The sequence below is a fragment of the Phoxinus phoxinus genome, assembly GCF_949152265.1.
Source record: "Phoxinus phoxinus genome assembly, chromosome: 15".
Taxonomy (NCBI): Eukaryota; Metazoa; Chordata; class Actinopteri; order Cypriniformes; family Leuciscidae; genus Phoxinus; species Phoxinus phoxinus.
The window spans coordinates 29,648,312-29,669,052 of NC_136890.1; the positions used below are offsets into that span (position 1 = coordinate 29,648,312).

The 20,741-nt window shown below is 37.6% G+C and overlaps 1 protein-coding gene across 4 annotated transcripts in view; it reads right to left on the minus strand.

The window, feature by feature from the left end:
* Window positions 1-16,839: 16,839 nt before the first annotated feature.
* Window positions 16,840-20,741, minus strand: part of gripap1 (GRIP1 associated protein 1) — a 39,001-nt gene continuing 35,099 nt past the window's right edge. For all 4 annotated transcript variants that reach the window (XM_079638803.1, XM_079638802.1, XM_079638801.1 and 1 more), the window contains one exon: window positions 16,840-18,872. In XM_079638803.1, coding sequence (XP_079494929.1) covers window positions 18,792-18,872 — 81 coding nt within the window. In that variant the 3' untranslated portion in view covers window positions 16,840-18,791. The remainder of the gene's footprint in view (window positions 18,873-20,741) is intronic.

Consider the following 20,741-nt stretch of genomic DNA (forward strand, 5'->3'; position numbering starts at 1 on the left):
GACTCTATAATGATTCCAATTACCCAATAGATTGCCTGCTTTTAATGGCCACTCTCGTTTGCCCCATCTATATTTCTCCTCCATCATTTTTATTCACTAAAGCAAAACGTCAATGCGGAAACAGCGGACACTATAGTTTGAGAGTGAAGTCATATCAGCATGAGATTCTGGCTATGAAACAGCCACTCCAAGAGAAAGTGAGATGTACAGTTCGCTTATTGTTTCTTAACATTTAGGTTTGGGTAAATCTGACGTTGGATGTGGCCCTGATAGCAAAACACAACATATAGAAGGTGGTTAAACATATCCTACCTTGTCCCAAACGCCACCCGCAGCCCTCATCCTCCTCCTCAAAGTCTACGCATGGACTGCTGGGTAATAACCAATGTTAAGTCCTCCTATTTATCGGTTCCTTCTTTTTCCGGCTTGGTGAGAAATATTCTACATCTGTGAGTTATAGAGGGGGAAAACTATTTGGACATCCTATTTCTGAAGGCCTACAGTAAAGTCAATGTTCTTACAAGACTCTTACACATTTTGACAGATTAACTTCATGTCTTTGATTTTACATTGGTATTGCTCAGCAAGGCAGGGAAAATGTACTGACCAATCAGAGGCCAGGACTGAAATTATAAATTTTATAAACATTTATTTTACAGCTGCATTCATAGTTAAACACAATAAAACCCAATTAATCAATCAGTCAATCAATCCATCAATTCATCTATCAATCCATCCATCCACCCATCCATCCATCCATCCACCCATCCATTAATCCAATTGTGTAATCAACTGATATTTAAAACTCCTTTGGAAACTCCTTCAAACTCAAATTGAGTGAATCATTATCAGTTACCTTTAATGAATGTTTTTAAAATCCTGACTCATCCACATTGTTAAAATCAGTTGTGCACTCTTCTCCTGGCCTTTTCTGAAGACACGAAACATTAATCAGAATTGTGGCATTTATGCCCAAATACAATTATATTACTACAAACACTTCCACATAAATAACCGCAGTAATATAATCAATGCCACTCTCTATTAAAATGACAAAGAAGAAATGCATCACAGCAGTTTCAAAACATTTATATTTTTCATTATTATTTATAACTTGAAACTGTTGCTCTGTGAACAACTTTAATCCATCATGCAGAAAGAACTACAATGTGAGGCTTTAAAAAGTGAGGGAAAAAAACATACGGGAACATCAAATTATAAAGAGTTAAACAAGGCCTTGCCAATCCAAGCAAGTATTTCCTTCCATTACGAAGTCAATACTTAAAAATAATCATTTTGAAATCTACAGAAAACCTTCTGTTTGAGAAAGCCACTTCAGGCTGTTAGTGGACAATAGATAAAAACCTCCACTTTTATATCTGTGAGATGAACCCCTCTTAGGGCCCCGCATGCGATAAAGCTAACTTAACTCCATGACATCAGCCAGTAAAGAAGTTTCAGGGCCAATTACTTGATTGTTTCTGACAACTGTTAACCAATATGCAGCTCTGGTTATTTACGGAGTGCTCTTCTTTAAACACACCAAAAAAATGGCTTGAACAGGTCACAGACCATTTTGGATCGTCCACAACCTTCAATTGGCGCAATTAGACACGACAATGCAGGAAGGAAAATCTGTGCACGTTCTCATATCGCCATTGAAAACTGGGTCAAGTATTGTAGTGGCTCACATATCAGCTACTTTGATTGTATAAATGGCTTGGTAATCTGAGAGCGGTTTCTGGTCAAGCCATGATTTGTTTTGGAATAATGTCTTGGACGTGCCTATTATACGAATGTCAGTGGGGTTGAAGCATCCAATTGCGCATCGGTAGCATGACCTGAACCATCCATCTTACCTTCTGCCTGAAATGGGAATCATGAGCTTTATTTTGTTTGCAGTGGACGTTTTGTTTAAGTGCAACATCAACTTTTTCAGGACAGCTCGATGTAGCATGAAAAGGAGGATCTGGTCATGAAATCAATATGAACCCATTCAGGGCCGTTCACTGACCCCTCGTCAGCACCGATCCCGTATCTCTTTCATTATCATGTCTGGCTGTGGCATGTCAACCTTTCTTAAGCCTCCAGTAGACGATTGATAATGGATGAAGCCACGGACTGACTGTGCCGCCACTGCCACAACGCAATTTAATCTTCCACTGCTGCTGCCTGATGCAAAAAGGGTTTAGTGTTTGTCGAATCTGGTCACAGAAATCTTCACTGTACAATTGCAATGGGACATGCAGTGTGAGCATACAAATGAAATACTGAAGAAAAGGCAGTAACATAATATTAATGTGCATAATTTCTTAGCATCACTAAATTGAACGGCAAAAATAATGACCCTTTTCAAAAGATCAACACTCTCCTCTGCTATTAGTTGCATAAAGAGATTCATTTCCCAAACTCATCACTTTTAAAAGAAAAAAACATGTTATATAAATGCATTACCCTCAATAAAAGCCACTGCATGACTATAGAACATTTGGAATATCATATTGTCAAAGTCATATTGACCACTTGTATGGTGCATTTGGTCACGACAATCTGCATGGCAAGAGCAACGTGTACATGTACGACACAAATTTAGAACAACACAAGGTAAATAACAACAGAATTTGCATTTTGGCATGAACTATCTCTTTAAATGAAGTAAATAGAAAACTTTTTTGAAAATGTAACCCAAGTATGGCTGAAACTAATAAACTGGAACACTGGAAAAATCTTTAAAAAAAGGCATGTTTGTCTTGTTTTCCATTAAAAAATATCTTAAAACTCTTCAAATTAATTCATTTGAGAAACACTGTTGTTATTGTTCACTTAAACTGCAACTTAAACTATTAAAAATATTTTGTGTGTATTGAAATAAAGCTGAAATTAAACATAAATAAATATTATATGAAAAAATAAGTTGAAGTGCTAAAACGACAACTGAAATAAATAAATTAAAACTAAATATTTACATAAAAAACTAAAAATAATCAGTTACAATATTACTAAAAAAATATATATATATTTTGCTATATAAATAATACTAAAACATCATTGTTGAGAAGCAACTTTGCTTAAGACATTAAGCGTTTCATAGACTGTATCTTGAATATAATAGTATTGTCTTATTGCACTGGCAAGTTTTTCCACTTGTTTTCAACTTGTTTATATGCTAAACAAGTGAAAATATCTTCAAGTGCAGTATTAAAGATACATTCTCTGAAAACAAGTCTTGACACCTTATGCATCTCATTACACTAGGCTTTTTTAAACTTCGTTTCCAGTTTGAAAAAAATCTATCAAAAATGTATTAAAAAGCTATTTTTGCAATGCAAGTGCTATTTTTTTAAATATAGTCAGTCTTGCTCTGCACCCTGAAAAAAAGAAAAGAAAAAAAAGAAACGCAGTTTGTTTTGGAGGTAAACAGAGGCTGGTTGCTCTGGCCAGGCAGTCCTACATTTAAACGAGGAGTTCTGGGCATCGAACGGCCTCTTGATGGAGAATTTAATGGACTGTCACCATCAATAGAAGCTCTGCTCCAGTGCATCACGGGACACGGTTTTACAAGAGCCCAGACTGGCTAATGAATTGGGCAGGGTGAACAGCCCTTATGGAGAGGAGAATTGAAGAGGGCACTTCTGTGAGGTAAAATTGACCATCGAGTTGTATTAGTCAACCCGTGCGGACTCCAAAACAGTTGTCATTAAGTTATAAATGTTGTCGTTCACGGTTAAGCCGCGGGGCCTCTGAGGTCCGAATCTAACCCGGGTGAAAGTCCCATCTGAACGTGTATACGGTTCCAACGAGCAGGCTCAAGTGACGGATCGATACCCCAAACAAACAGATAATCTCTGGCCACTTCAGAGATGACGAGCCAAGAGCTGAAATTCCATCCAGCGATGAGGCCCTCCTTCCTTCAGAGAGGACTGTAAAGTCCTTACAGTCACCAGTCACAAAGCAGAGGATTAGGAGATGCTGCAAAGACTGACACCTCCAGAGCTGCTGATGGAGTGTGTGGGTTTGGGCTTCGGAGATTAAGCGGAATCAGATTGTCGGTATTCATTTTGGTCGGTGAGTGTGCGGGCAGCCTTTTGTTTCAGCGGCCCGTTTCAATCCGACGAGCGGCGGTTTTAAAATACACACACAAAACGCCATCTGGATCATGGAGGAATCAGAAAAAAAACATTTTTTTTCCAACAGACATTTTCACAAACGTGGTCTGTTGTATATTAACTGAAGATGCTGTGATAAAAACATCTTTTATTAGGTTATATACTACACATTATTTTAAAGCTGTATGCAAAGCAGGGTATTTAAAACAGTTCCTACCACTTTGATCTTTCCAAATACTTATTTATATATATGAGAATAATTGGGAACACTAATAAGGTCCCATTAGTTAACGCAAGTTTTGACATGCTACTAACGCAACTCAACTAGGCCTCATTCCTTTTTTTGCATATGCCTTGGGTGTTCGTTACCTGGAAAAAAACCTCAAGACTACAATGGAGATGTTTCAGGGAGTTCAGAAACAGTGCTACTGTATATACAACACATTTCTTTGGCGCAGTAATGCTGAGAGTCATTTACAATGCTAGAATGCGGCTCAACCAATCAGAATCAAGGACCGGAACTATCCGTTTTATAAATTAAATTTAGAGCAGCACAATCATGATGTCAAGAACAATTCAGCCTGCCTAAAAGAGTCTCAATTTCCTGAAAAATCTTCTACATTTGGTTACATGTATATGACCAAATCTACCAAATGTGGAATTAAATATTTCTTGTTCTTTTTGCAAGTAAACCACCCAGCATTCTTGGCCAATCAGCTTGCTTAGCCTATACCCTACATATATGTTGATACGTTTTTATACACATTACTGGTTTTTATTTGAAAATTGTTGTTCCCTGGCCTGGGGTCCTAGATGGACTCAACGGGCAGAGAAAATGGACAATGACAGGGATGAGAGGAGCGACTGCAAAAGATCTGGGATACAGGAGACTCATTATAAAAATGTAAAAAAAAAAAAAAAAAAAAATGTAATGCATCCACCTAATTACAATTTTCTGAATCAATATCAATCTTTCTTCTCAATTAATATTTACATATTGGGAGGGAGGATAAATTGTCATGATTTTTTTTTTACGACCCAGACAGTTTATGAGATTTACAACCTATCAAGTAGGAAAATGAAGTTGAATGAAAAGTAGCTTAAGATAAGATGCTTTTACTATATTGTTTTTTATGCACAATAAAGGATTTCAGTCGTTATCACTATCTGTGACTATAAAGAGTGTCTTCATATCAAAACTCAAAGAAAAAGCTCCCCGCTATCTCTTCTGGACTGACGTATAGGATCAGTTGGCACAAAAATGGAGCCGTTTCAAGACCGATTTCTTGTCCTTTCTTGATTTAGACTCAGATAAACGGTTCTTAGGAACAGATTTCGACCTACAGTACCTCGATTCATTCAGCCTCAATTGAGAGGATTTTCCTTTTCCTGTGTCCTATCACTCTGCTGCAGTGACACGGTCCCATCCGGCAGACATGCTTACACACTGACGTTCAGATGAGAAGAGTCAATGCATCCTTTTCCAGTATTTTACACCACACCTGCTAGGGCACAAAGACAAAGAGGGAGACCACAACCAACAAAATCACTTGTAAGGCAATACCTGCATTTTTTGGTATTGTGACAAACTTAAAGGTGCAGTAAGCGATTTCTGAGAAACACTATTGATTTTCAAGTGGTGTAGGATTTAAAAAGCAGATTTATAACAACATGAGGTGAGTAAATCTTCCACTTTTTTTGATGAACTATTCCTTCAACATCCTGTTCTCCAAGACATCACATGAGGATTTTTTCAGTACTCAGTCTCATTAAAAAATTATGCTGGCGTAATTATGAACCCCAGGCAAACATGTTTAGAACGACCCAGAGAGGGAAATGAACTACAGTAGATAATGAACGTCTGGATGGGAGCTGATCTCAGATCATCCGGGAAAAGAGTAACATGCGTTGTGCCGTTTAATACTTTAATGGGAGCTCAGAGAAGAGATGCAGACATCGTCCTCCCATTCAGATGTCCCATGTTTCTTTGTAAAGCTGAGAGAAGGAGCTATTTATAGACAGCAGCAAAAAGAAATCAAGAAACTAGTAAATTTTTAACTACAGACTCAAGACTCCAATCTCTCAGGCCTCTCTCACCTTTCCTTCCCTCTGCTCTTCCGCTCTCATCTCTGTAATGTCTGTCCAAAGGAGACTGGAGACACTTTGAATCAGACATGTTTTAAAATAACATTAAGGTTACATCACATCCACAATGGTGACATCACTTCCTGAAGTTCAGGGAAGTGTACGAAACATGTAAACAAGTATTAATTTTCATTTCATGTCGACTTTAAATACAAATGAGCTGCTGCTTCGGGCGAAGCTTCAACAGCTTGTGTCCTTTTACCTCACACAGACATGTAGGGTTGGTGATGTCACTAACCCCAGAGGAATGTCGTGTAGTCCCTACCAGCCGTTTGTTGTAGTCCTTAACCCTTAAAGACCTATACAGCCGCCGCCGTCTAAAAATAACTATTGTTCTTAAATGTTTAATAACTTTTGAACCGCTAATCTAAAATGTATGCTTAAAAAATTCCCATAAAGAGGAGATTCGTGGCTTTTGTGGTATCAGAATAATCGAGTTTGGACATTCAGAGGCTCCATAGTGAATGTGATTGCGTCATCAGGTTTTGATCAGCATTGATTCGTCATAGAAACCCATGCGGTTTGTTTCTCTGACGTAATTTAGATATATTTTTAAGATGGAAAAATATGGTTTTACAGATACTATATGTGAATTTCAAATGAAAGATTGGTATCAAAGATCACAACCAGGTTCCTAACCCACGACGAAGACTTGACAGAGCAGCCATCAAGTGTTAGACAGTTTTCTAGGTTAGTACATGAGGACGTTTTTTGTCCAATAATTAGAATCTCTGTTTTAAAGTAGTAGGAAATTGCTAGTCATCCAGTTTTTTCTATCAGCTATGCATTCCGTTCATTTTGTGAATTGGTAAGTTTCGTCAGGGCGTGAAGAAATATAGAGCTGAGTATCATCAGCATAACAGTGAAAACTAATGCCATACTCTGTACATGCTACCCTTAGGAGATATCATTAGGAAGTGAACAGCAACGGTCCTAGTACTGAGCCTTGTGGTATGCCATACTGAACTTTTGATCGATAAGACATCTCTTCATTTACTGCTAATAACTGATAACGGTCAGATAAGTAGGATTTAAACCATGCTAATGCAATTCCACTAATGTCAACATAATTTTAGTCTATTTAAAAGAATGTTGTGGCCGATGGTATCAAATGCAGCACTAAGATCCAGTAACACTAATAGAAAGATACAACCATGATCGGATGATAAGAGCAAATCATTTGTGACTCTGATGAGAGCTGTCTCAGTACTATGGTACGGTAGCCTGGCTAACGCCAGACCCAATTCTCGTTGAGACTTGGGTCTGGGAACCACATGTTCATTTTCTCGTATTTGAGGCGTGGTTTACGAATGCGCCGGCGCCGTTTATTGGGTGCTAAGAATGTCTATCAAATGCGCCTGTACGTAGCTCATAGCCAATCGTTTCCATTATACCAGATGACGTATGTAGAGAAATGGTTTAACGCCAAACGCTGCTCTTTTTTTAAATAAAATTGCGATCTAAACTACTTAGAACAATATCTAAGGCTGCATCAAAAGGTAGCTTCGCGTCTGCTGCCATGTTGACTCCATAGATATAAACAAACTGCTTAGTTGTGTCGAAAAGATGTCGTCATCGTCTTGCTGCTCCCTCCCCGTTCTGTGATTGGTTCCCTAAACGAGGCGAAAATCAGGTCCATGGTTTCCAGACTGCCTTTCAGCGAGAATAAAATCGCGCTGCGCAAAGGCAGTCTGGGGAAACCCAGGCTAATGGTACGGTCTAAATCCTGAAAATCCTCGCAGATACCATTTATTTCTAAAAAGGAACATAGTTGTGAGGATACTGCTTTTTCTAATATCTTTGACAGAAAAGGTAGATTCGAGATCGGCCTGTAATTGACTAATTCTGTAGGATCAAGTTGCGTTTTTTTAACAAGCAGATTAATCATAGCCAGCTTAAAAGTTTTTGGTACGTATCCTAGAGACAAAGACAAATTAATGATATTGAGAAGAGGATCTATGACCTCTGAAAGCATATAGTCGGTATAGGGTCTAACATACATATTGTCGATTTAGATGATTTAAGAAGTTTAGAAAATTCTTCCTCTCCTATAGCAATGAATGAATACAATTTTTCCTCAGGGAGACTACAATGCACGGCCTGGTGCGATATACTGTAGTAGACTGTTGCATAGTTATAATTTTCTCCCTGATATTATCAATCTTGTAAGTTAAGAAGGTCATAAAGTCATTACTGCTGTGCTGCTTGGAAATGTCCGGGATTAAAGCTTTTTCTTCTGTTAATTTAGCCACTGTTTCAAATAAATACCTAGGGTTTTGTTCATTTTCTTCCAATAGGGTTAAAAAAATAAGCAGATCTAGCATAATATGTATACACATATTTGCACAGAAAACATAACCTGTCTGTTTGGAATGACATGAATTTTAAATTAGGCTGAACTGTGGCTTTAAGGAAATCAAGCCCTGTACATGATCAGTATTAGGTGAAGGATATTAAGTCACAACTTACATTACAGTCTTCATGTTACAGTGTATTTACATAAGCAGTTACTCAATAATTCTAATTAACTACAAGTGCTTATTTAATGTGTAAGGAAGGCCGAGGCTAGTCACACTTCCAGTGAATATTCCAGTCAGTTTCTATACCTTAAAGTCTTGGCTACACAAGAGCTAATTAACACTTCCACTGTCATTGTCCTGGAAAAAAGATACAGTTCATTAAACACACATTGACATCTTGTGACAACATGCCCCTATGGTATGAATAAAGTGATTCCAAAGATATTGATTTATCCACATAAATGCAATGGCAAGCCAGAAATTAAAAGTCCAAAATCATACCAAAAAGTATAACATTATATAATGCACAATGAATGATGTCCATCATGAGGATGAGGTCCTAAACACGTACAAATGTTCAATCAAGTGACAATTTCTCACATACGGATGTCCTGGTGTGACACACACATTCTCCACCAACAGCTTGTGACAGATCTGTCCACACATTTCAGCATAATGCACGCACCAGCACATCTTAGCTGGCACAACACGGACTCTTAGATTTTGCGCATTCAGTGTGAAAATCGTTCAACTCTGATGTCACGTTTAACATTTCTCATCTGTTGACAAGAAATAATTGAGTTATATTTTGTTGTGATAGACTGAGGACAAGCGAATGATTGCCTCCATTTTTCTTTATCAGTCCATTGTCTGCTTGTGTTGTAAAACATATCTGCTCATGGCCAACAAGTGCTGAAGGCATCAGACAAGACCTTTGACCAGTGCCTTAAAGGGATAGTTCCCAAAAATGAAAAGGAGAAAGAACTTCAACTTGAGGGTGAGTAAATGATGACAGATTTTTTTCTTTTTTGATTGAATTTAAGCCACTGTACTACTACTACTACTACTACTACTACTACTACTACTACTAGCTAGTTTCAGCCTGACGCAGTTATCATTTTCACATCCTGCGCCACGTTGTTTAAATTACAAATCCATTTGCGCCCATGTGCACTTGCGCTTAGATCGTTGAAATAGGGCAGACTATATGCAAAGCAAATTAAAAGTACTGAACAGAAACACAACAAATAATTTTTTTTTTTTTTACTAAAACTGAGAAAACCACATGGACAGATGACGCTAGAATAAAAAAGTATTTATTTATTAAAAAAAAATATATATTTAATGTAGTCCTAATGAAAATGGTAAATGGACTGCATTTACATAGCGCTTTAACAGACCCATGGCCACCAAAGCGCTTTACATATTGCCTCACATTCACCCATTCACTCACTCATTCATACACCGACGGCGGTGTCAGCCATGCAAGGCGCCAGCCAGCTCGACGGGAGCAGCTGGGGTTAGGTGTCTTGCTCATGGACACCTCGACACTTGGTCAGGTGGAACCAGGGATAGAACCACCAACCTCGTGGTTTTTAGATAACCTACATGAACCACTGAGCCACTGCCACAATAAAATGGATTAAGCCAACTTTTTGCCAAAATGGATTAAGCCAACTTGCACACAATAAAAGCAGTCAAAATTGTGTTGCACTGACCCATTGTAATATACTAAATTGAAAATAAAAAGGAACAAAATGCATTTTCTGTGACTATATTCACAATATAGCACAGACAAAACATGTTTTTTGACCAATCAGCATTTCAGTTTTATTTTTACATAATGTGTACTCTGTCAAAGCGGTAATCAATGTAGCTAATATGCTGAAATTTCCTTCTGACAGCAGAAACCTAAAAATAATCTCTAGGCCATGAAATATTAACCCTCGAGTGGCCACATGGGCAGTGGAAAAGCACAGCATGTGTGAGGGCGAGACAGTCGGGGACATTTGAGCTTATGCAGCACAATCCATCCCCTCATGAAAGAAGCACATCACTCCTGCGCGACACAGGGGGAATCGCATACGCTGCAGGCCATTTTATTCATTCTCAGAGTTTCCTTTATGGAAACGGTCTCCAAATGCCCAGAACTACAGTACTGTTCTCTGATGCGGTTTATCATCAAATATGGATGAAAAGACTTTTGTGAAGCTCATGTTGGTCAGACAGCCGTTCCATATGTCAGTCTGCTCTTTTTCAGGCAGGTACACAATCACAGATTATTTTTAAAGGGCTATATCATGTATATCAACATTTACAAAACAGAGTCCATTCACAAGATACAAAAACTACCCTGGAAAACGAGAGTGTGAACTTAAAAGTGAATTTATCAATATAAGCCACAAATATAGAGTAGCAAAAACAGCCATATTAATTTTAAAGTTAATATGAAATCAAAATTTACCATATTGAATTTTTTAATATTCTTGTTCCTGATGAAGAAAAAATATACAATATATATATAATGCATATATATATATATACTGTATATTATGAGTGTGTGTGTGTGTATATATATATATATATATATATATATATATATATATATATATATACATATATATAAGAAAATACTTTATTTTGGTGCAAAAAACTGACTGACATTTTAAGTGGCCTTCAGGGAAAAATATAAAATGTTACAAATGTGTAAAACATTCTTGGCAAGAGTATAAAGAGCATATCATAAAAAAATATCAAGAATTACTCACAAGCTTTCAATAACTGAAGCAGCAGAGAAGGACTGGGCTGAAATGAGAAATGAGATGTAGTTTAGTTGATCGTACATTGAAGGCCGCTATCTAAATCTTACACAGAGACTGTGTCTGCAGCAGTGTAATTATGAAAGTTTAACATCAGGCACCTCATCATGCCGCCTTTAATTAAAAACAGATTTCAAAGGTTGTTGGAGTGTCAGTTCAATTAGCCTTAACATCTGAATTTGTCGATTTCTTTCACCAGCTGAACTGAAACTTTAGTTCACCTTAAGACACTTTCATTCCCAGTGGTGAAAAAAAGGAAAGAAGAAAAGAAAAAAAAAATGTGAGAGCTTATCTTTATTAAAGTCCATTTTTCATTAAAAGAACACACTCATTACGCTTACTTCATATTCACAACTATGTCTTTTAAGCAAAGTAATTTAATGAGTCCACAAAGTGTCTTTTGAACATTGGGAAAAGCAGATGTGTTAGTCCTATAACAGCGTGAAAAAAACAGCAAACACAATGATCATTTGCTGGAAGGATACTCTAATAAAGTTGTGTTTTATTTACACAACAAAATGGACCACGGCACTTTCCACAAAAAGGGCACAAAATAGTGCCTGAAACTCTTAAAAATATATATTTTTCAAACAATGGTTAATGAAAGGAGGTGCTTAATCTGAGCTGGTGCAAATCGTCAGAACAGGTCCACAGCGTTCCACAATATTTACGCAACTAATTTAACTATCCCCTTTGTGGTGCGCATATTCAATATTTCATACACCTCACCTCGTGTTAATCTTTAATGGTCTGTCCTACTTCAGTCAGAGCACATTTTTTCTTTGTGTATCTCTCAAGGATATCAAAACGTCCCAGTGCAGGGTCACAATCCAGGGTCATGTCATAAGGGTTTTAAATACATCAGAGCGATTCAACACCTAGAACCTTTCCAGAGGACGGAGGCAATGAGATCTGTTTGCTTTCTAACTATGGAAATGTGCTGGCAAAATATTTTGGGAACACTGAAGATCAGTACAAGTCTTTCTGGACCTATTGAATGCTCTGATCAATATCCTCAAACGCAAATATAGAAACAAAAACTTGAGAGCGAAGCAAAAAGATTTCTGACAGCTTAATTTCAAATTTGTCCTTTTCAAACAGATTAACTCCGGGTTTACAACTTTATTAACCATTAACCCAGGCTTAAAAAAAATTTAAGACAATTTTTTTTTTTTTATCCAGGGTTAAGCAATGCTTTACACTTTTAAAAGGCCGCTAACATGGCATACCCAGGTTAATGAAGCATGCTAAATGTATAACATGTGAATAACTAATTAAGGTAAAGTATACAAACAGCATGAAATAGAACAAGATGCTAACCTAATTGTGTAAACATTTCAAACTTAAATGAAGTGCTTTTTAAAATAAAATATTTAAATGATTCTTAATTATAACAGTGGCCTAGAAAACGCAACATTTTTATGCATACGGTGATGATGAAATTACATGACCAATGGTCTTTTTATCGAAAACTTACCTCAAACCAACATTTTCCAAAGAACATCAACTCAAGTCAGCATGCAGTAACATCTCCTGACCACATGGGTGCTCCAGAAATGATGGGGGCAGCAGAGTGGCTCATGCATAGTTTTTTTAGGAAGACAAATAAGAACTGAGTAAACAAAACAGCAGGTAGGAGTGAACAGGCCTGTCATAATGCCCACATTTGCAGTCTTTGATCTCGAATCACTTGTCTACTTACATGATGTATTTCCGGTATTTGGCCGAAGCATTCAAGTACACGAGTTTCTGAACAAGATGAATGATGGGAAATGCTTAGTGTCAAATACCACTCTGAAACCATATTAGAGATTTTAGTGGATTTAGGATTTAGTGTGCGTTAAGGTAGCTACTGTAAGCTTTGGTATTTTTCTTGTGAAGTCTTGAGAACTTACTTTCTGTCACGCGCACATGATCTAAACAGGCCAAGACTGCAAATGTGGGTGTTGGGATAGACTCAATCTTTAAAAGATCATGTCAGTTACCCAAATCAACCCATGACACTCAAACCGAAAACATGAAATGGCATTCCTAAACCATCTTAGTTCCATAACTAAACGGGTACCTCAGGGCTCAGTGCTTGGACCACTTCACTTCTCCATTTACATGTCATCACTAGGATCTGTCATTCAGAAAAATGTTTTTTCCTATCACTGCTATGCTGATGACACACAACTCAACCTCTCACTCTGCTCGCATCTCGGCTTGCCTGACAGACATTTCTTGCTGGATGAAGGACCATCACCTTCAACTCAACCTTGCGAAGACGGAACCGCTTGTGGTCTCAACCAACCCAACACTTCATCACAACTTCTCCATTCAGCCATGTTCATTAACCATAACTCCATCCAGGAACCTTGGAGTTGTGATTGATGATCAGTTCACAGACCACATTGCTAGAACTGCCCAGTCCTGCAGACATGCCTTATACAACATTAGGAAGATCAGGTCCTTCCTATCGGAGCATGCTAAACAACTCCTTATCCAAGCTCTTGTTCTATCCAGACTGGACTATTGTAAAGCTCTCTTGGCAGCCCTTCCAGCATGGACTGTCAAACCTTTTCAGCAAATCCAGAAAGCTGCAGCAAGAGTGGTCTTTAACGAAGAGTATTTTACATCTCTCCTCAAATTGCACTGGTTGCCAATTGCAACAAATTCAAGGCGCGGATGTTTGCCTACAGAAAAACCACTGTCTCTGCAAACCTATACCTAAACTCATTACTTCAGACCTATGTGCCCTCCGGAAGTTTGCGTCCTGCAAGTGAATGGTGCCTTGTGGTCTCAAAGAGATACAAAATAACTTTCATGAACTTTCCATGAAAGACCTGTCTAACTTAACCCAAGCTGCTGAGTCTATAGCCATTTTCAAGAAACTGCTGATAACGCATCTTTTCTGTCAACACTTGACCCACTTAGTATTCTACATCTATTTATAAAAAATAAAAAAAATCAAACCTTGCTACATGTACTGTGCTAGACTGACTGGGACTAGTCACAGCACTTGCATATAGTTGCCCTGAAATTCTTTTGAATATTATCTGGTAAGATCAGGAACAATTTTTAGGAAAGTAAACAGAGGCAATTGTGAATCAAAGCACATGTTGACTTAAAGTAGTGAGTAATCAGTGTTTTGGTGACTGTTGGAAAACCACTTACCAAAGGCATCGTGGGAGCATCACGCATTTCAGAATGGATGTTTTCTCCAACACCCTTAGGAGTAATTCTCCTACCCTTTCCATCAACTGCATTCAATTTCTACAAGTCCGACGTCAATACAAGGGTTCATGGCTAAATTACTGCAGCAAAAGACACAAAGGCAGACAGCAGAGTTACAACAGCGATTTCGATATTTCTAAAGCTTTGAAATTATGGCCAGACAACCCTACATACTTACAAACAATAACCAAAGGCAAAGACAATTATATGAAAGGAGTGCAAGTCACCTGTAGTGATAAACCATGTCAAAATGGAGAAATACAAGAAGTTGGACCTCACAGGAGAGCTTTAACCATGACGTAGTGTAATGTCCTGAGGTGTAGCGTAGGTATGTTGACTACGAATCGATGCTTTAATCATTTTACTTAAGATACTGAAGAGCCCCTTGGCTACATTAAATCAGCAACTTGTAAAATTAATGAGCGACCACGGAGCGCATGCTGAAATTAATCAATCCTGCTGATTTTATTCTACTATTTTTCTGTCCTGAATAATTCCCTTCTTTATTAGGTATTGATTGGATATCAGTCAGTCCACTAATGCTCAGTTTAGCACATGTGAGTGTCAAACGTAAGAGTGAGTTTCAGTGACCTGGAAGACTTTCATCGCTTTTTGTGCCATTAAATAAAAAAAAGCACTTCATAATTGAGTTCAAGATTACGTTTTTTGGCAGAGGGAGCGGTGTATACCGTATTTGTATTGATTTCGTAAGGGATAATTCAAGGCTAGATGTGCATTAATTGACTTTAATGCACAACATTGAAGCAAAATAATCACCTGATGTGAAGCGGTTTATTTAAAATTAACCAGTTTCACAACAGATTCAATGAAGCTCTTGCGCAAATGACAGTATAGCATCTTTTGTCTTGTTTTGTAGCCACATACAAAATTATATATTACTATGTTTAAGGCCAGTTATTAACATATCTTTAATTGGTGGTTATTAGTCTAAATTGATCTGTTCAAATGTAGTTTGTCATTGAGATTCTCATTGTTGTTGTTTTTGCACCAGAAAAATGCTGGTCTGACTGAAATTTAAATATATATATATATATATATATATATATACACACATATATATTTATTGTAAAACACACATTATAAATACAACTGAAAAACTTTTTTTCTGTATTTTAATAAGGAATATGTTTTATAAGAAATAATGCAAAATACAAATGAAGACTGTTTACAAAGGATATTTTGAGATTAAAGTCACATTTTGTGAGATACAGTAAAGCCACTATTTATAAGAATCAAAATCGTAATTAGGTAATTTTTTTTTTTACTCTGATGCAGAAACAAGCTTCATAAAATACAGTTTCATGACCAGTAATAAATATTTATGACCAGTAATTTCTCAATTCACTCAACATTGGCAGGTGTGGCAATGGTGTGATCCCCACCTCCATAAATGTGAGAATATCATAAACTAAAATCAAATTTGAAAACCTTTCAAGTCTTCTCAAAAAGGTCTATTTAATGGGGGACGTTGTTCATTATAAGGATGAAACCCAATGCAGAGCAGTGGTGCTCCTCAGCATAGAGTGTTGCTTAGAGAACACACTCACTGAACAGTAACAAAGACGAAGATGACTGAAGTATTTGAACGGCTCCAATTAAATACTGCTCAATGATTCATGTCATTTGTTTGCACAGTTCTTACAGGCATCACTGATAGTGCGGTAAACACTGCTTGTGCTCAGAGGAGAGATTAACGAGTGTATTAGACAAACACTCAGAGTAAAATGGAGGCGGGCTTGTGTGTTTAGTCCACTGACCTGGGGAGGAACCAACCTTTATTGTTCCAAACTTGCAAGACTTTCTTTTTGCTTTTATTTTTAATGTCTTATTTTCATTGTCCATTCAAGGAGTCAATGGGGTCCAATGTTGTTTTGGACCCTGATGATGGTTAATGCATGAATTCTTTAATATATTTCCTATGAGAAAGTCATACAGGTTTGGAACAACATGTGAGTGAGTAAATGACAGAATTTTAAACTATTCATTAAATGTAATTTTTCATAAGTTAAACATCAAGAAAGAAAAAAACCTGTGTGATGTACGATTTGTGGTTCCTCTAGCTCAACTGGTACAGCATGACACTAGCAACGTCAAGGTCATTGGTTTGACTCCAAGGGAACACCTGTGCTGATAAAAAAAAAAAAGTATACAATTAAAAGCATCTGTCAAATGAATAAAATGTACATTTTGAACCAACCATATGAAGTTTGACACTCAGACACTGTTTATTTTCCCAGCCATTCTTTATTATCACTGCAAGTTATGGAAGTCTGAACATGACTGTGAAATGCATATAAATAAATATTAGCCATAGAGACGTAGTGGAAGAATGGACATCAATAATAGAATCTGCTTGCATGTAATTAGTGATGATTAACCAATGATCTTAATTAAAGAAGAGCATGTTTGGCAGATATTAGATTAGAAGTTTAAAAAGGCAAAAACTGAAACAACTCTGAGCTTCAAAGGCAAACATCCTTCATTCCTTTGAGCACAATGGTCAAGTACATTTTGGTATGTCAGTTTCCTCAATTGCAGAAAGGAAGAATATCGTTTTTCTACTTCTGCACGGTAAAATGGATGCAATATGGAAAAGCATTTCCGTCAGGATTACCTTGAGAAGTCTGAGAGAGGGATTTAACAGGCATTTAACGCACCATGCACAAACGTCACTCATGTGCCAAGAACATGGAAACGAACCGTTGTCGCGATAAAGCTTAAAGCAATGCAAAGGCTTGAAATACAATGGTAATCCTTCACATCTCACAAACCATAATTTTGAAAGGTAAATATATACGTATATCTAAATTAATACAGAACCGTTGATGAATAAGGTAGACACAGAATCCATAATCTCATGTGACTAAAACATTCAATCTACTATGTTCTGTTGTGCGATCAGAACGAACTAAAATAATCATCTCATAGTTGTTTGGTCAATATTCATTCTATCTAAAATGATGAATGGACCGTAGATGCCATATTTAATTTGACATGAATGAAAATCAGGCTGATATCTGATCAACTCAATAATGAGTTTGTTACATTAATTATGGCATATCCTTATAAGAACTGTAGTAAGCTGGTTACGTTTGGAAAGAGCAGTGCAAGCAGTCACACAGTAAAAATATGAAGTGAGCCTGAGGACTGACAGCAAAATATCATATGACCTCACAATTAAATTAGCTTGACACTCTCCAAATAAAACACTTCCGTGTGTGTCAGAATTTAAAATGTTCACGAAAAGCGGAATGCATAAAAGCGAAATCATGTCGCAACAGGGGCATCGACACACACACACGGGCGAAACTGTTGTTACACTAAAACAGGCGGCTAGCTTCTCACGGGAGTCAAGTGCGCACTATGAGAAATTGGTCCGTTCCCCAACAGCACCGTCAGTTCTGAGGCAGACAGAGAGGTGTCAAATTGAGTCGTTAAGCTGCGGAGAGATTGCTGCTTAACCAGAGTCGTCCAGGGAGCCGCTTTCCTTCACGGGAACGTTTGGAGAGCCCCACAAAAAAAATGCTCAGATAATTATCGCAGCAATTAAGCGCACGCTCTCCATCTCATTCTCGCCGGAAAACTTTCTGGATTTTCGGATATAGTGAACCTTTCAGAAAGGAGCAGCATACCGTAAGATGTAGACATGATGATATTTTGGATTTTCTGGCACAAATAAATACAATTTAGCTGAAAAGATCCGTTCTACGCCCCATATACACACATTCACGCCCAAAATAAGTGTCTTTAGAGAAATCAAATATACAAAACAGGCAATACAACAGTGATAACAGTTTGAGGACGCCAACATCGGACACACACGCTTTCCTGAACGGGGGAATTAGTGGTAGGTAGAGCGGTCCTGCTTGGACCGCCGAGGCCATGCCACTGTCCCGAGCACACAGTTCACGGATATCAAGCAGCCAGGGCTTGCTTGACGGACACTTATCCACCAGTTCTTTTCCGTCACAGAGAAACAACATATAAAGTGTTACGTTACATTCAGTAGTATGTAAATCACAGATAAACTTGATCCGTTTCAACCCTCTGTGCTCCTAGTACATCTGAGGAGATTGTTGGAGGACTTCGTAAGAGATGGATGTAGTTTCCTCCTGGTAGCCGTGAAGAGATGAGAGAAGGAGAAAGAGAAGGGTACTGAATCATCGGATGGATAATGTCCAGTTTTAGCCCGTGGCTTTGGAGTTTTCCGCAGGGGTGGCGTCTTTACTCAAACGCACAATCTCCTGAGACAAAACTTCCAGATCCTGCAAAACAAACAAAGTGTTTCAACGTGATTCTGATAAAGATCACAGTTATAGTATTAAAAATGTGCGGTAGTTGCATACTGTTAATGTTTATTTGCGGTGGCGCCCTCCTGCTAGGCTTTACACATTAGCTTGCACCCAACCCATAATATCCCTCTGAAAATGTGGATTTTAAAAAGAAAAAAGCCATGAAGGACCCATTAGGCAGTCAGGCCTGAGTTCAGCTGCAATCTCACATGATATTATACTATGATTCTCTCACAAACACACACTCACGCAACGGCAGAGCCAGCGTTGCATGCACCGTGTGCTCACTCTAAAGCAAAAAAGCCATCAAATATTAAGTGGGCTGTTTGTTTCTGGCATGACGGCCCCAACTGCCAGTAAATATGCATGAGGTAGTTGCTCGCCGGATTAGAGAGAGACGTCGAAAGTCCACAACCGTAGACAGCGGACATTTTGGTCTGTAGTTATGGCTTCTCCATTAATGGCATATATTATATATAAAGTATATAATGGGGGGAAAAAGTCCAGATGCAAAAAAAAAATTAACAGGTGGATTTGATAATTGTGATGAGAATGTTATATTACAAAATAAATTGAATGTTTCAAAAAATATAAATTATCTTTATTAAAATATATATATTTTGTACTTTTTATTTTGGTGTGAAATGTGACAGACAACATGTGATTTTATAACTATCAGGGGACATATATTAAAGCTGTTTGCCTTTGAGTTCTAAAGTGGCATCAAACTGAAAATACACTTTACAAGGGTTTTGATGGAGTGATGAGCACCATCAGAGACAGAGAGGAAAAACCGGAAGTTTGTGACCATGTGTTGAACTGCTGTAGATTTGAAGAGCTTTTAAGCAGCTCCAGATTTTTCTCATCTCGTCTGCTGGAAAACGGAACGCTTAATCGGCTGTTAACAAGCTCAACGCATCATCGGCGTTCACTATGGCAGCAGTCAGGAAGATCGTTTTCCAGTGTTGCTGTTTTAAACACCATCTAGATTCTAGAACAAAACCTGCAAATACACATCCTACACACATATAAGTGCATGCAATCCAAAGGATGAAAATAATTTTGAAATGTGGTTTGCAAAACGATTTAGAAAGTTTCCTGCAAAGCAAACCTTCCTGCTTTAGTTATGGACAAGCTTTGCAGAGGGATCACTACTCCATCTTGGCCTTAGTTTGCATCGTTTGTCTCTGCCAAGGTTAAGGCAGGGTGTTTCTGTAACCTACAACTCCCCCTGGGCACCAACACACACAAGATGTACTCCGCCAAGATCCAGACTGTCTCCAGGTCTCACCTCGGCTCACATCGGATTTTATTCACATTCACAAAACAGAGTACCAAGCATTCATAAGGAATGTAACAGATGTGAAGTTGCAGGTATGCATATGACGTCTTATAATGTATTACTGTTGAGAGTCTTTTGTTTTTAACTCAAACTTGTATAACATGAAGCCACTTTTTACACTCATGCCAGAATTATTTATTTTACATGTATAGTCTTCTGGTTGGCATCCATCCAGTTCTATATAAACAAAGATAATCAAATAAAATTAAGTACCTTTCATCTTTAAAATATAAAAATTTCTGGATTATACAAAAATAGGCATTACCAAATGGTTATGTAATTAGCCATTTTGGGGTTGAATTTACAGCATTCATGCATTAAAGCTACAGACGCACTTTTTATTTTAACGCATTCAAGGTACAGATATATTTTAACGGCTTTTTATTCAAATAATCTACTCCTTTGATTGTGAAGCTGAATTTACAGCAGCATCATTACTCGGTTTTTGATTTCCAATAAATTATGGTCTTTTGAACGTTTTATTAATCAAAGAATCCTGA